The 18243-nt window shown below is 31.8% G+C and overlaps 1 protein-coding gene across 9 annotated transcripts in view; it reads left to right on the top strand.

Annotated features, from left to right (window-relative positions):
* LOC150097938 (protein Jade-1-like) overlaps positions 1 to 13752 on the top strand; it is a 335931-nt gene extending 322179 nt beyond the window's left edge. For all 9 annotated transcript variants that reach the window (XM_090405951.1, XM_090405944.1, XM_090405950.1 and 6 more), the window contains one exon: positions 10325 to 13752. In XM_090405951.1, the coding sequence (XP_090262077.1) occupies positions 10325 to 11944 (1620 nt within the window). In that variant the 3' untranslated portion in view covers positions 11945 to 13752. The remainder of the gene's footprint in view (positions 1 to 10324) is intronic.
* The last annotated feature ends 4491 nt before the right edge of the window (positions 13753 to 18243 follow it).

Here is an 18243-nt window from a genome sequence, read left to right as displayed (position 1 = left end):
ATGTATGTCACTTCTGCATCAGGTGATCCCTGACACAGAATTATGTTAGTTGCAACTTTTTATGGTGGAATTTTATTTGTATAATTAGCATTTGTGAATTATCTTAATGACATCAAAAATCTCAAATGCAATTTGAACTGATTTCAAGTTATATATACATATATTCATATGCATCTTTGTTTGCTTTACATAAATTACATGCTTTCTGTACCCAGTGACTACATTATATCTTAGCCAGGTACTTTTGTTTCACTAAATACATGTATTTAGCGAAAGCTGCTACATATATTTTCTGCAAGTGAAAATTTCAAAGAGGATGTTAGGATAAATGTGTTTAGTTAGATACTATGTTTATTGCTACAATAAATCTGCTTTGCTTACATGCATGCCACATGGTGTCTTTGTGGGAGAGAAGTGTTTTTCTTCATTATGAAGTGTCATTCCCATGTCTCCAATTACACTAATTGCTGCTAGATATTGTACATAGACTGTAGTATGTTTCTGTATTGCATTTAGCGAAACAAAATACCTGTTTTTCTTGTTTCTACAGTATAGTGTCTATTAGGAATGGCACATATTTCACACTCCAGAAGCATTTTTATTTCAGTCTTTGGGAAGAACAGACAGTAAAAATTCATCTGCTGTTGAATAAAAGTGAATATTTCTTATGTATTGTAAGAAGTGGTTGGTCTACAACAAAATACTAGCATATGCAAGATATCTATTATTGATAAGACTGAAGAGCTGCTGACAAAAAAAAAAGTAATGAATGTAGGTTTTATGTAAAGGTGATTAATTCCCATGATGATTGGAAATTATTTATGTATCTATTACTATCCAAAAAGTGTATACTGATCATCAGCGAACAAAAGAAAAATCTTAGAAAGCCAAGTGAAATATAAATAAAATAGGGAGGCTCATGGGTGAATTTTTCTGTATTAAATCTTCCATCCACATAAACAAGCACAACAAAATTTACAAGATGATTTCCTGTTCCATATACCCATATGTATTTCTACTATGCCTAAATGAATTACCTAATCAACATTATTAGTTCATTGGACTAGTCCTTCCCTATACACTTGGTCGTCAACTTATGACCAACTTCTGTTCTGGCTGACAGGTCATATGTCGGCCATATATTTATTAACAGTATTCTTTAACCTTTCTAATCTTTTTATCATCTTTATAATTTATTTTTATAATCTTTTAAATTTATAATTATGTATATTGTACATAATGTGAAAAATAATACTGTACATACTATACTGTAAACACAAAAAAATACGATCTAAAATTAATGTAAAAATTAATGCAAATGAAATTTACAAAATCAATTTTTAATCTTTGCTTGTGCTGGGGTGTGGATCGTCAGGGTCATGTTCTTGAGTTGAGGTAGGAAATGTTCTCTTGATGAGGAACCTGCTGAGCTTTTTTGAACAGTTTGTTTGTTTTTTTCTTCGTATATCTCACGATAACAATGCATAGCATCTTGAATGATACGTTCAACCTTTGTGAATCGTTCAACATTAGGGTCCATTGCTTCGAAACTGGCGAGAGCTTTATTCAGTTGCGAAAAAGAATCTGATAAACTCTTTGTAGTGAATTTCTTTTCTGGCTCCTCTTCTTCTTTTTCTTCTTCCTCTCTCGCTTTTTCTTCTGACACTCTCTGTGCTTCCAATTCAATAACTCTTCATCCGAAAGTTCTTTTATTTCACAATCTAGCAACTCCTCTACGTCTTCTATTTCACATTCTAATTTAAGATTTTTTGCAAGTTTAACTATTTTTTTTCTGTAATCACTTCCAGTTTCTCTCCTTTTTCAAATCTTTCAAATATATTCGCATAACATTTTCGACACTTTTTCCAAATTCCCAACATACAATTCTTTGTTACACATTCCCATGCGTTCGAAATATTCTTGATACACTGAAGAATGTTGTACTTCTTCCAAAAGTCTTGCAAAGATAAATCAGCATCAGGATCTATCGCTTCGATGGCTTATGCGAATGTTGCTGAGGTAGTGAGCCTTGAATGCTAAAATAGCACCCTGATTCATGGGTTGAATGAGAGCGGTTGTGTTAGGTGGCATAAAAACCACTCTAACGTCATGTTAAAGGTCGTCCAGATGAGGAGGGTGGCCAGGGGCATTGTCCATAATCAATAAAATCTTGAAGGAGATACCTCTCTCTGCACAATATTCATGAGCCTGGGGATTAAAGCAGTTCATGAACCAGTCTTCGAACAGTGCTTGAGTCATCCAAGCTTTAGGGTTTGAACGATAGTAAACGGGCAGTATGTGTTTGTTGATGTGCTTAAATGCACGAGGGTTTTCTGAACGATAAATGAGAAAAGGCTTCAGCTTAAAACCTGCGGCATTCCCACCAAGCAACAAAGTCAACCGATCCTTAAAAGCTTTGAATCCTGCCATCCTTTTTGCTTCTTGGTGTATGTACATACGATTAGGCATGCGTTTCCATTGCAAGCCAGTTTCATCTACGTTAAATATTTGTTTCGGTAGATAATCTTCTTTGATTAAAGAGTTGAAACTATCAACGAATTTTTGGGCTTCATTTGCACTTCCTGCTTCTCCTGTGACATGTACATTATGCAAAGCAAATCTTTTTTTAAAACACTTAAACCATCCAGTACTAGCCTGAAAATCTTCTGCGTAATCGTCTCCACTGCGTGATTTTAAACTCTGAGACTTCTAGCCTTCGCTTACACTGTGCAAAGGCTCATGGGTGAATTTTTCTGTATTAAATCTTCCATCCACATAAACAACAATTTCTCCATTTCATGGATGGGTCCTTGTCGTTATTTGGTTAAAATTGTAGACGTCATAGGTGTGGAACCTTTCACAGCTTCCAGAATTCTTTCTTTGTCCTTAAGTATCGTCGATACCATGGAATGTGATAACTTCAAGTCATGTGCTATCGTATTCACTTTCTTTCTGCCTTCATACTTCTGGATAACTTTCATTTTACACTCTAAATCAATAGTTTTCCTTGACTACTTCTTAGCTGGCGTATCTGTAGATGAAGGCATTTTCCTTTTACTAGACATTTTATGGGTAGTATTTCAGTAGAATTTTAATTAATACACCACACTCAACAGATGCTTGAAACCGACTGAGTGTATGTGTGAGAGAGAGTTATCGTACGTGGGTTATCATACGATAACTATCATATCCCATAGTTATCGTATGTGCAGCTGCCTGATTTATTATTAATTTATTCATTAATTTATTTTATTATTATTTTTTTTTTCTGGTCATAAGTGCAGATGGTCGTAAGTCGATGCCCAGGTGTAGTTATTTACTGAGCTATTAAACTTATACATTGGGTGTTTATTGTTGGTTAGCTATTTATAGTTCACAAAGAAATCTCTTTCTCTCTCCTCCTAAGGATTTTTTTTTATTATGCCATCATACATGCAAATATGCATGTCTATAGAGTTTAAGGAATCACTTGTTATTTGCTCCAGCCAGCAGCTTATCAGACACACACAGAATACCACAAATGTTAATTGTTAACTCATTTGCCGATAATGAAAGTATTTCTATTCACACATGTTCTTTCTCTTCCTTATATTTCTTATCCTCATATCTCATTAATGATGGTTCACATATTTGCACCTTTTTTGTAATCCAGTGTACCAACCAATATAGCATTCTCCATAATTGTTTTCTGATATATCCTAAAAGAAACAGATTAGTCTCCTACCTTCCACACAGATTTGTGTATCATGATAAGTGGCACATTCACCTATATGCAAGCATGAAATCAAAAATCGACGTAGGGCACTGCATTTTCTCTCACCCTGCCAGATGGTTAAGGTGGCAGTGAGAGAGGTCCAATCACCCTGATGTGAATGTGTTAAACACTTTCTCTAGTAGACTTGCTTTCCACAAGCTGTAAATAACTTTAACAGTTTCTTACCATGTATAAAATAATGTTTTTACTGAGGTTCTTTATTAAACTACCTGATAGTGTCCGTTTCTTGAAAAGCAGGTAGTAGTAAATTGTACAACACTCAATTTTCATGTTGTTATTTTAATTCTCTACTTACTGTGTGCATTACTTCTTTGTAGTTTTCAAAGCTACTCTTTAGTATTAAACTTTAGAACTTTTCAAGAAATTTGTTTTACTTAAGGGCTTGTCCATAAATTATTCAATGCTCTTTTGCTAAGGGAGAGAGACCTGAAATGTTGCATAAATAAATAAATAAATGCTTCTTTTGAAACTTAAAAAAATTCTCACTTTCTTTTTCTAAATAAATTAGAATTTTTAATAAATTTCTAATACATTTCAAGAGGGATTTTATAGATCCTGAAGATTTTAATAATTTCAAATTTCTGCTAGATTTCAAGGGGCTAATATCCAGTATAGTTTATCAACAAGTCTTCAGCTGTTTTCATTTTTTTAAAATAATTATTATGCATTATTACATAAAGCATTTCTGATATTCATTGATTACAGCTCAGTCTGATTCTTAATAATCTTATCTATCTTAGTCAGTCATGAATTACCATAAATTAAATGATTATTTTAATAATTTCAAGATTGAATATTACCAAGTTGATATTCTTAAAACAGTGAACTGCAACACTGAACACTAATTGGAAGATAAGTTTAATAAAAGAATAAAAACAAATATGCATAACATTTATATGTGCATCTATGTATTTGCAATGAAGAGGATCAAAGCCAAACAACTGGAAAGAGACCTCCACATCATCTTCAAGTAATGCGGAGAACTGACTGAGATGTCTGACCTAATATTCAATCCACACCTTCACTTGGTTCACCCTATTAGTAGGTATACAGTGAGTATGGAATGAAGGATGGGCTGGCAATTTGGGACTTAGCCAAATTGAACTTACAATTGGCATTTCCTTCAGCTAGGAAAGCTATGCTTGCAAGGCAGTAATATCTTGTCATAGTCGTGTTTGTGGAAATAGGCCATATTGCAGGAAGGTAGGGTTTGACATAGTAGAGGCTCTATATTGCTCTTTGCCAGCCCATTAATTTCCTGTTTATATCCCCTTTCAATGGCCAAAAATTGAAAGTAAAAGAAAATTAATGGGTTGGTGAAGTGCAATATATATATATATATATATATATATATATATATTTTTTTTTTTTTTGAACTGCTATTGCTGTGTGTGTGTGTAAGGAATAGACTGATTGACTTAGTATAATAAATCTATTAATGCATAGAAACTTTATTGGTAATCGGAATGCAATCATTACTTTGTTCAAGATTCTTCATTCTCATATTTTAAGAGTGAAAATAGAGTAAGAAAATGGCAATGGTCACTAAACTTTTATTAGTCTAAATGAAAGTAAATATTTTTTACAAATTATTTCTTCTTTCTTTCTTTCTTCACTTGTGTCTAGAGATAAATTATTTTGTTTAATTTGGTTGGCCATTCAAATTCATCATACAGGATCTATGTATGAATCCAAGAAGTATAATGAAATCTGCCAAAGTTTCTTTAATTTGTCATGTTGATTATTTGTAATTTATAAGGCAATCTAGTGAGGAAAAAGAAAGTATAGTTATATTTGCTATTGTCTGCCATACACCCAGTATAAATGATCCAAGTTAATTGGTTTTTCCATCTTGAAGCTGATCTTCTGATCTGTCTATTTCTTCGTTTCATATCTTTTCATTTAAACTATAACCGTCTTCTAATACCCCCATCTTTTATATGATCTGAAAGTGAAACTCATTGGATGGAAATATAATTTAAGATATTAAAATATTTTAATTATAATAATAAATCTTCTAATGCTTTTTTAAAATTCTGTCTAAGTTCTAACTTTTGCAACTTGGTAGTTATTCTTTTAGTAATATTTATTAATCATTTTATACTGTGATGACATAAGATGATCTCACTTGTGAAAAATTTTAAGTTAGAATGCATTAGCATTTTTGGAAAGAATAAAATGCTAGTTTTATTCTTTATAAATTTAATTAGTTGCCAATATTTCTTGTAAAAAAAAAAAAAATTTTTTTTTTATTTTTTTCATTTCCTGAAGTTTTTGAAATAAAAAAAATCCTCTGGATTTAAGAAAATCATTTATTTTCATACATTCCTTGGCAAGAATGCACTTTAAACAGATAAAAGTAACTAATGTAACAAGCTCAGCAGTAGAGAAAAAAAAAACAATGTATACCTGTTGATGCACAGTGTTCAGGCTACTCCCAAGGTTAAGCGTTGGGGGGGTTGAAAGTTGCAAACAGATCTCGCTTTCATGCACACACACATTAAATATCTTGCTTAAGTTTGAACTATTTTTACTAATATTGTGACATAAAGTTATTTCTTTTCTTAATTTAAAGTGCTTGGGGTCTTCTAGAGAAAACGTTAAGTTGCAGTGAATGGAATTCTCTGGTATTGTAAGATTTGGGAAATGGAATGACAAATATTTGCACAGGATTTTTTTTTTTTTTTTTGAAGCAAAAATTACTACTATTATTATTCCTATTATTATCATGTGACACCTCCAAGGACTCAAGGAAGGGAACTCTACAATTCTCTTTCTTCACCATTTAATCCACCAACTACACAGAACTGCTACTACTATCATCATCTACATGCGAGACCAGCTTCCCGCTAACACCATCACTAATATTTTAAATTCTGTGTGTTCTCAAGGATTTGCCAGTATGCAGAATTAAAAAAAAAACCAGCTTCCAGGAGAAAAAATCCCTGCTACCTCCATATGAGATTGGCTAACTTGCTTTCAATTGAAAGAAATCCATATAAAGATTTTTCTCATCATGACAAGAGTTGAATTTAGGCCTTTTCCCAACTGAGGGATGCAACGTACCATTGTTCTTCCAATTGTGCTATGGAGACTGCTAATTTGCCACATATACACATAGGAAACAATAACCAGGGTATTGGGTATCCATTGTACTTATGGCTGAAATAGCTAAGCTACAGGACTAGTAGCAGGTTTTTCCCTCTTTTGAAAGATGAAAAACTGCCATTTCCATGTTTCCTTGCATTCTAAATGGGATTCAGATCTAAGTATATCCACTGAAATGGAATATATTATAACATATTGTAACAACACTGCAGGAGCTCTTTTAACTGGGGCATAAGAATTGTTTATTTTCATAAATGAGAACAAATTTAGTCTTATCCTCATTGTAGCAGTTCTTTTGGTTCCAATTAATTTGCTGTTCTCTTACAATATTATCATGGTTAGCTAAATAGATAGCATCTCCGCCCATAAACTAACAAAGTTCATATTCTACTGTGATTTTGATGTGTGTGAAAGTATAGTTAGTGAACTTCCAACTGGAGAGAACTGAACTCACTTGAAAAAATAACATACTGGTTTTCTTTATAGGAGCAGTTCACAGATTATCTAACCCTTGGCTCACACTCATGGTACCAAATATGCATAGCATCACAAACATTGTTAGGATTTATGTTGAAAAAAAGTATGTCAAATATTTTATCTTTAAAGCAGATCAAATATTTAGGCATTCTTCATTCCTGAAATTTTTAATATTTAAGATTTTATAAATTTTAAATATTAAAAATGCATTTTTATGAATTAGGTAAACTGTAATAGACAGATTATGTTCTTATTTTACTCCAACCCAAGAGTAGTGAGCAAAGTTTGCGCATGAACTATTTTCACAATTGGCCACTTGTATATAGAGGCTGTTGACTTTGCATCGTCTTAATATCCCATAATGTAGAACACTTCCATTTTTGCTCTGTATTATGGAAAGGGTCGCTGCCTAGACTAATTTTGACCTTTATTGAAGTCTACTCAGTGAGAGCTAGATCCAGGACAATGCAGACGTTAAATCAATGCAGAAGTCATTTTTCGAATACAACTAGTGAATTAGTATGTCATCACATTTTTAAATTACTCTGGCTCAAAGATAGTTATAGAAAGTTTTTGGCAAATTATCAAGTAAATTATAATAGACAAGAAATTACATCTTTCTTTTCATGCCTTTTCTGTTGACATCAATTTGTTTAAGTATGTAATGTATATTTAGTATATACAAAATATATTAGCATCCAAAACTTAAGAACGAACACTATTTCTGAAAATTACAGCTGCAAATTCACATGAATCAACTTGTGGCCATTTATATAACTGACAATTTCGTGTAGAAAGCAGGTACACATTCAGATTTTCCAATCGTGTGCAAAGAAATCATGAGGTAGCACTGCAGGATAAAAGGCAAAAGACTATGCTAAGTAAATTGTGTTTCAAGGAAGCTCTTTTCATGAAGGCAAAAAGTTGCAAACTTGAATGTCTTGTAATGTCTCAAAAACATCTAAATGATTTCATGTGGGTAAGAATTATTGATTGATATTGATATGGAAGCTTGAAGAAGGATGCAAAATTATATTGCCAGACAGTATGGAATCTCACATAGCATTGTATCAAGGCTCTGGGTAGCATTTCAAACCAATGGAATGTGTTCCAGATGTTTTCTAAGAGGTTGCCTTCACTCCATCATGGAGCATGTAGACAGATTTTTGGTTATAACAGTAATGAATAATCAACACATCATGGCAGGTCAGCTTGCAAGCCAGCACCATTCTAGCTAAAGGTACACAGCTATCTTGACAAACTGTAGCAAGACATTTGCGACAAGTCAGCCTATATGCCCGAAGGCCTGTAGTCTGCATCCCTATATCCACAGCTCATCATAGAGCATGTTTTCAGTGGTGTTATATTCATAAAAATTGGAGAAGACATCATTGGGCTAATGTACTCTCTACAGATGAGTTGTTTTAGTCTTTTCTCCAATTCTAGATGACACTTGATCTGGTGTGAAAGTGGTATTGCTTACCATCAAGAGAATGTTCTTGAAAGGGATAGATATAGCATTGCTGGGGCCATTATGTGGGGAGGCATTGTGCTTAATGGATGCGCTGAGCTACAAGTGCTGAAAAAAAAAAAGCACTATGACTAGTGAAGGATATTGCAACACAATGCCATGTTCGATTGTTCTGTGATGCTGTGGGAAGATAATTCATTTTTATGGATGACAGTGCCCCACCACATTGTACATAAGCAGTGGGGATACTTCTGGAGATAGAGGATTTTAATCAAATCGAGTGGCCAGCATGCTCCCCAGATCTCAACTTCATAGAACATGTTTGGGCCGCAGTAAGAGATTCATTGCTGTTCGGAATTTCCCTCCAGAAAACAAGGCCTTATCCTTGCTCTGAAGGAGTAGTGGGCCAGTTTGCCTCAAGAACTCCTGAAACACTTCGTGCTAAGCATGGTATGACATTGTGAGAGCTGCATCACAGTTTGAGATGGGTATATTCCATACTGAAATGTTTCTCGGCAGTTTTTCTGTAAGCACTGTACATTAATTCCTTAACTATGTCCTTAGGAAATTTGTAACTTTTTCCAAAAACATATTGCAATTTAATTTGTATGATTACTATACTTTTAAGTCCACATTTGGTGGATGTAGTCATGAAAATTTTTTCATATACATGTAAAAATGTAGTTTGTCCCTTTTGGACACCAATGCATATACTATATAGTATATATAAAATGTATGTGTAGCTTTTTAAAGTCACACTACTGCAACATGCAGAGTTTTTCTGAACTCTGCATGTTGCAGTAGTTTTACATCATTTTTATGTCATCGTAATATATTTGTTTGTTTATTTATCTTTTTAATATTGTTTTTTATATATACTTCTATTTACAGGTTATTTTAAAATACCATGGAAGCATTAGTCTGGTGATCCTCACCCTGTGCAGGCATGGTTTATTGCAAATTATATAATTTGTTAGCACAGATACAATAATTACTTATATATTTATTTCATTTACTTAAATTTAATAAATTGATAACAATAAAATCAAAATGATTGTCATTTAAGTGGGAAATAAATTTCATCGCCTGGTGAGCTACCCAGCTTATTGGAGGTCTGAATGGCTTGAAAACGTTCCATGTATATATATATTGGTCTCTAAAGCATTGTTTTCAGACTTTGAAAAAAAAAGAAAAAAAAAATACTGTGTGTGTGTGTGTGTGTGTGTGTGTGTGTGTGTGTCTAAAATTGATGAAAATAGAAAAAAATTCTTTGTCCACATTTTTGCAAATAACCCGTCGTGGGTGGGAGCAGCATAAAAAAAAAAAAGCTTGTCTTTCAGATGACTGTGAAAGTGCATAAAGAAATTGTAATACATACTTGTTTAAGCATTTACAAAATTGCTGTATTTCTAATTATTTTGATTTCATAGATTTTGTATTTCGAATATACTTTTTAAACACTTCTAATTTTCATTTTTATTTTCTTTTTAAAGGTAAGAAATTTATGTTACATGGTTAGCAGAAGAGAGAAGCTTTTCCGGTCTTGGTTTAAAGTTAAAGAAGATATCTTTCAGAAACAAGTGGATCTCATTAGTGATTCTTCAGTGCATCTGAGTGAAGGAGAGATTGAAGCTATATTACAAGCAAACCATGGAGATACTGTGTATGATATCATTTACTCCTCTGAAAAAGACTCAGTATCCTCTGTTTCAGCAATATTGGCTGTGTTAGAAGGGTGTGAAATTACAAAACGGGAAGTAAACAATTTTATCAGAAATTCAAAAAAGATGGAAAAATCAGTTCCCCAAAGGTTGCCAAATCCATATGCAAAGCAGTATCTTAACGGTTTGCATACTAGATCCCGAAGAAGACTCTCTTCCATATCTACACAAGACACAAATGCTGATAAAGTGAAGGATTCTTTAAAATCTAACAACAGTACAAAGATCACTGAACAGGATAACACAAATCATCTTCATAAAACATTACCAAAGTGGTCGGAAAGAAAATTTGAAGAAAGTCTTGAATTAGAAGCTAGTTTACCTTTTCCAGCAGATATGTCTGCTGCAAATCATCATGAATCATGTGATTTTCCTCCCACATTATCATCATCATCCCCAGTGCCTGTAGAGATTAAAAGTGAGAATTCTACTCCTGTCCAAACAGTAGATCTAGAGCATGGTAACCTAAAGGTTTTACCTAAAGAAGTAAAAACAGAAACACCTATTTTTCATCCTGTTAGATACCATACAAGGACACGTAGTCACAACATTGAACTTCATCCTGTAAATAGCGAACCTTTCCATCTTCATTCTTTAGCACAACCTAATACAAGGCAAAAAGTAATAAGACCTAAGTCATCTAACTGTGAAAAGCCTGATTCCCCATTAAACAACTGTGATAAACATAACTTTTCTTCTTCTAAAGCTCCCATTTCAAAAATATCTAATTCTGAATTGCACACAAAGCCAACAGTAAGGAAAGACAAATCTTTGAAATGTTCAGAAAAAGATGTTGTAAATGGAAAACTACTTAATGATGAAAAATCAGAATGCAAACTTCATTGTGAGAATAAGGAATGTAGTAGGTATAATGAAACTTTACCATCTGTTGATGTTTCATCAAAGAATTGTGAATCATCAGTAAAAGAAAGACTCTTAAATGCAAACCAGGAAGACTTAGAAAATAATAATGCATTGCTTCCTTTGGAAAATGACAGTGCAAAAGAAATAGTGGACAACTTGTGTATTGAACACAAAAATTCAAAATGTTTCAGGACTTGGAGTAAAGGTGTTAGTTCTGGACATGTTGTAAATGGTGAGGACCAAATTCAATCTCCAAGACTAGTCATCAGGTTAAGAAAAGATCCTGAATATAAGCTTTGGCAAAGAGACTCAGATTTTACAGGAAACACAGAAGCATTTAGGGTAGTACAAAATGACTGGGATACAAAAGTGTTAAAATCAGACAGAAGCTTGCGTTCCGATAAACTTTCTCAGCAAGCACGGACTTTGCCTGCTGATTCTGAAAGTAAAGAAAATGGACAGAGGTATTCAATGAGAATGAGACCATCCACTCAAAAACCTTCAAAACGTGATTTTGGCGTTAGCTAGTAATTAAACTCTTGATTAGGGGAATTTGTTAAATTTTTAATGAATTTTAACAAGCACACTATCTGAAAATTACAAACTAGAGCTTGTTTCTGAATCACAGCCACTCATATTCCAGATTATTGTTGGAACCCATAAGTGGTATAAAATTAAAGTGAGATTTTTCATAAGATTAGAATATATAAGTAAACATTTTATTCTGCTTTTAACTAACCAGAGCTCATCTCTAGTTTGTTGTAATAATTACAGTAAAATGTTGGTTCATTTGAACTGTTGTCAAAAGTAAATCTTATTTGAATTCATGAAGATTCTCACATGAATTAACATTTTACCGTAATTTTCTTTGTAACTTTTATGAAGTTTAAATTCAGAAGTTTATCTGGGTGTAATTGATTTCTTGTTGGTAATGTGAAATATTAATATTCTTCGACCTTGAAACTTGCCTACCAAAATGTGAAACTTTTTAAATTGTATTTTTGGAATTGTAAATCATAAATGGGAGATCTGTGGTTTGAATTTGCTTCACTTTTCATTTTTGTTAAATTTTGTAAATAGGAAAATATTTTACAAATGAAAAACAAAAAAAAGGAAAAAAAAAAGAAAGAAAAATACTTAATATAGTGACTTAGTTGTCTAGTTATAAAATGCATACAATACATACCATACTCATGCATTGGGTTTAGTATGTAGTTCCTAATTTTTTATCTTTCACAAATTAGGTACTGGAAATACCTAATTTTAAAATAAAATATCTCTTTAATTGCAGCAGTGAATTCTAATAGTTTACCATGCATATCTTTAATCATCCCTTTTTTCTAAAAATAAAATTAATTTATATTATACTTTCATATATGAACTGTCTCCAATTTTGTAATTTTTAATCATATTACTTTTAGGATGTTGGAGAATAATAACTGAAAGAAAACTATTTTTTCATTCTTGGAAGGATTATGGCTACATTGAAATCACTCTTTGTCATAAAGTTTTATGTGTGCCATATGAAATTTTTTATCTTCATCTTGATTTTTAATATTATAAAATTATTTTATTCATTAAATTTGCAATAAGCTATTTTTTCTGTTGGAAAGATGAATGCTGATATTTTCATAATGAATTTCGATTTGCATAATGTAATGTGTCAAAATATTTTTAATTCATAAGAATTTTATACTCAAAAAAAAAAAAAAAAAAAAAAAGAAAGAAAAAAATGAAAGCTATTGCTTGTTACAGACATTATGTGTATTTATGTTTTGGAATAGCATCAAGCAATGTAATTTCATTAATATTATACATTTTAATGTAATTATAGTTTAACATTCTCGAAAATCAAGTTGTATTATTTTTGTTTTGCACGATATAATATGATTACAGCAAAGTCCTTTTGAATGTTATATTTGGGCCTTATAGGAATTTAGGAGGCAAATTTATCAGAATTGTAAGGTATTATTGTTGAATTAAAAGCTTCTGGAAGGTGTTAATGCTGAAAGTTAATGTTAATTAACTTTCAGCATTAGAGTTAAAGTTAAATTAAAGTTAATTTCAGTTAATGCTGAAATTAAAGGGAATTAAACATGTATAAAGTTTTATATAAACCTACCGATATTTATATTAATGATCAGTGATTTTAAATATATTATGGACTCCTGCTTGCAATAATTTCCTGTGAATAAATTTTGGATATCCAAGTTTAATTAAATTAAATTTGGTAAATTTTCTTTTATTGTATTGACACATGATATTGTAGATATTTTTCTCCCCTCCCATAAATGAAATGGAAGATTCAGTATTAAATCATTTGTTACTAAAGGTTATATCTTGTGCTTATTTTTTGTTTTAAATATTTGAGAATATTAACACTATTCATTTTAAGCTTCATTCTAGAATGGTCCTCTAATACAGTTTGCTAGACATATTTAGTTTTGGAGTGGGGAGGGGGGGGGGGGAGGACAGCTTTTTTCTGTTTGGTAACATTTAAAAATATGTGAACATTTGTGCATGAGATTACAAAGTCTGAGAATAATATGAAGCATTATTCTTATGTCCCATTCATATGTGCATTGATTGAATATAGTTGGTGCTATTCTTTTCAACATGCATTTGCAGGTAAGTTGAGAATTGTCATATTATGCTATGTTTATGATTTTGAAGAGTTCATCTTATTTTATTATTAATTCTAATGGTGTTTGGTAAATGGCTTGATTTTGACCATTCTGAAATAATTTTACATATTTTATCATTGTATAAAAATTGGACAGTATCCTTAGAAGGTTGTTTTGATTAAAAGCTTTCAAAAAACATGTTAAATCCACTTTCACTAACACATGAGAAACAGTGGGATAAGGATTAGGTAACCTGGAAATTGCTCTACAGAAATAATATTGCACTTGATTTTTTTTTTGGCTAGGTTGAAATATGAAATATACCTCTTCCTATCATGGATTTTTAGATTGGCTTCATCTTCCAATTTATCTTTTTTTTCTCTTATTTTATATGTCATTTTGGCAGTCTCCTATTGCCTGTCCAATTTAGATATATCATTTTTGTTTATATTTACTTATCTAATTAACTGGTTTTATATTTAGAAATTGTAAAATTTCTTCATTTATTTTATGGCTCTACCTGGTATATCCAACTGTTTTTTTATAGACCAATATTTTGCTTCTGTATAATAAAGTTGGTTTAGACAGGACATTATATAGTCTGATTCTAGCATGTTGTTGTACTAAAACATATTAGGGATGACTAAAGTATATTATTTATTATGCCATATACTAGAACAAAATTTGATATTTTAATGTCTGTCTTTTCATCTTCACATGATAAATCACATCTTGGGTTCTGAAATATTAACATCAACTTCCTGAATGCATCTCTCAAGGGGTATATTCAGGCAATTGACAAAAGTATTTTCTTATTCTAATATTTTATTATCTATCACTATTTTACTTCTTTGGAAGCCATTACTTTTGTTTTTACTTCAGATATATTATACTGTTTTGCGATTTCATATAATGATGTTAGTGATCTGTAAATCATCTGGTATAGTTAATACAATTTGATCACCTACAAATGAAAGTTCTAGATTCCAGATTGTTATAATTATATATATATATAGAAAGTATATAAAAAGTAGAGATGATAAGGTACATCCCTGCCATACTCTCTTGATATCTTTTTCCATTCTGCTATTTCTTTTAATTTTACTGCTGTTTTATTTCCAATATATATTTCATGAATAAACTGTAAGAATGTCTTGGTATATTTGAATCAGCATAAGCCTTTCCATAATCCATCAAGGACACGTGTTTCTCTTTGGAAATTCTCTTTTCAGTTTTTATTTTAAAATAAAATTTCAGTCTGCATTGATCAGAATTTTTGGAATTCATTTTGTTCTTGTAGTTTGTCTTCTACGATATTGTTTAGTTTCTTTTAAATTAATCATTACATTTTTCACCTGCATTTTTGTGCAGTTCATCAGTGCATTTTTGATTCTGTGCCTAGTATTAGAATTTTGTAATCCCATTAATAGACATGTTGAAATACTGAGTTCATTATTCTCATAAATTACAAAATCTCATAGTTTGCATGTATCATGATTATCTTTGCCAATTTCCTAATATTTGTTTTGTATTTTGTGTTTCTTATTCTGGCATTGAAATCTCTTACTGCTAGTAAATAATCTGTGACATTCTGTAATTCTTTATCAAAGGTGTTATTTTCTTCTTTCCCCTCTTCTGGTATGTGACATCTTTGATGTTTTGAGTCCATAAATATATGCTGGCCTACTTGTGTAAGTAGCACAGTCACTCTGCAACTAGTAGGCTATGGGATTGAATCCCTCAGTGTTCGAAAATGTCTTAGGTTGTTGTTTGAGAGGGGAAGGAGGAGAATGCTTAGGCATACAAAATAATCGTAATAAAAATAATGTGAATCTTAAACACTTATCCAAACCATATTCTTAACACAGTTAATTCAAATTGTTTTACAGTATATTTTTTGTTATATGTTTGAACTTGCACACGTATTGTAATTCCTGAGATCTGTTTTGTGAATTTTCTTGCATTAGGAAATTTGGCGTCTGGTAAGCCATCATAAAACATACATATAGGGGTCTTGGGCGAGTAAACATTTTCTGTGGCAAGTAGGGTTTATGCAAAATCCTACTTGCCACAAAAAATATTTACTCACCCAAGACAGACCCCTATCTATTATTTTAATGATATGTCCCAATAAGTCAATAGGAGTTCCATAAAGTGATTATCGGAACTGTATTATTGTTTGAAGAACATTTTCCTTTGTATGAGAACCATTTTAATAAGGAGGGTTCAATAAATAATAATAATAGGAAGAACATTAAAAACGATATTGATATTTTGGAATATACTATTTGTTATTTTCATTTTTGTTTGTTTAATGGAAGGGCTCTCTATATAATGCATATTCTCCTGTGTTTTCTTAAAATTAAAGATTTGTTTAGAAAGTTATTTTTTTTTATCAAATAAGAAATATTCTGTTTTGTGTAGTGTGCAACTACTCACCACAGGTGTACTTGTTGAGCCCTGTGTGTGTGTGTGTGCGTGCGCTAATATTCCTCAATAATTATATCACCATCAAATTTCAGATATGTATTCTTGGGCAATGTACAGGATATTAAGATAGTACTACATGAAAAGTTTACATCATGACAATATCCTCCAAATTCATGTTATCTGTCAGGACTCCATCATCAGATTATATATTTTAATCTTCTAAGACATTTCTTACTGTCTCATTCCACCTACATTTTGGTCTTCCTCTGATCTTTTTCCTGGCATTCTGTTTAAGTGACTACTTGAGATCAGCTCTGCACACATTCCTGAGTGTTAACTTCAAGTTCCTTGGTAGTATCTTCATTTTTAATATGATTCTGTTATTGATGACATCTATTCACTTTGTTAATTTTCTCAGAACTCTTATCTATGGCCTTTAATCTCTGAACCTCTGTTTTATTTGTAATTCAACTCTCAGAAGTTGTTTTGTGGTTTTTTTAAGTAGTTTTGAATGCTGACATATACAGTTAGTAGTTTGGCATTTTGACTGATTTCTCCCTTATTCCATGTAAATGTATTCAGCTGACTCCCTCACCATTCCAGCTTTGCTCATTCTATGATCTATTTCCAAATTTAATTTAATAACTTCGCTAAAAATTGTGCCTAAATAGCTGAAATGTTTTGCATGTTCTGTAGGTTCTCCATTCAGGATGTAGTTTGATGTTTTCAATGTGTTTGCCTATTTTCATTGTATTTTTTTAATTGTTTATTTTCATACCATATTTATTACAGCAGTTATTAATTTTAGTCAGGGAATACTGCAGACTTGCAGTGGATTTACTTGAAGATATAACTTCATCTGCATAAAGTTAAAAAAGCCAAGATTAACTCTCCAATTTTGATATCAGGTTTAATGCTCCTTTTCTACAATGTAATCCATATACATAATGAATAACAGTTGATATGATGTGCACTTTTGTCTCGTGCCCAATTTAACAACAAACCATCTTCCTGTGCCTTCCTTCAATTCTAACTGGTGACTCAAGTATAGGCAATCTATTGCTTGATATAGTATCTTATTTAAACCATGTAACTGGAGCATTTTGAACAGTTTTTTTCCCTTGCACGTTGTCATATGCTTTTTCTAGATATACAAAACTTAGATACAAATCCTTATTATTTTTTCATGATTTCTCAACTCTGTCTTCAAGTAAAAATCTGATCCTGACAACCTCTATTTAGCTTGAACCCAGCTCTTCAAGTTTCCCTTCCACAATTTTCTTAGCTTCTTTCCAAGTAGACTTTCATAAATCTTAGGTGGAACATCCATTTAAAAAAAATTCCTCTGTAATTTTCACATTGTTTCATTTTCCTTTTTATAGGTATGTACTAGTAGAGCTCTAGGCCCAATCATATGGAATTTGACCCTCTAAACCACGACTTCTGGATTGTACGTTTTGCAGCAACTGTAAAACTTTTATGTTCCATATTTGAGCATTTCTGATATCGTCTACTCCAGCTGCCTTTCCACATTGATATTTTTGATGGCTTCAAATATTGATATGTATTCCAGATTGCATTTCTCTTGAATGTTTTCCTGCTGCTGTTCTGTCACCTCTTGTTTCATTTTTCAATCTTGGAAATTGATTATTTCAGGAATGTACAACATGTTTAGTTTTCAATGCTTTGGATTAACTGAAAAATTTATGATGCTCCTAATATTTGATATCATCTGGAGAAGCAAAATTATTTTGGTAAGAGAGTTGTTTCTCT

This window comes from Typopeltis vanoorti, chromosome 16 (genome assembly GCF_054136105.1).
Source record: "Typopeltis vanoorti isolate ZY-2024b chromosome 16, IOZ_Tvanoo_1.0, whole genome shotgun sequence".
In the NCBI taxonomy this organism is placed as follows: domain Eukaryota; kingdom Metazoa; phylum Arthropoda; class Arachnida; order Uropygi; family Thelyphonidae; genus Typopeltis; species Typopeltis vanoorti.
Note: the sequence above shows the minus strand (reverse complement) of the source record. Positions and strands in the feature narration are given on the sequence as shown.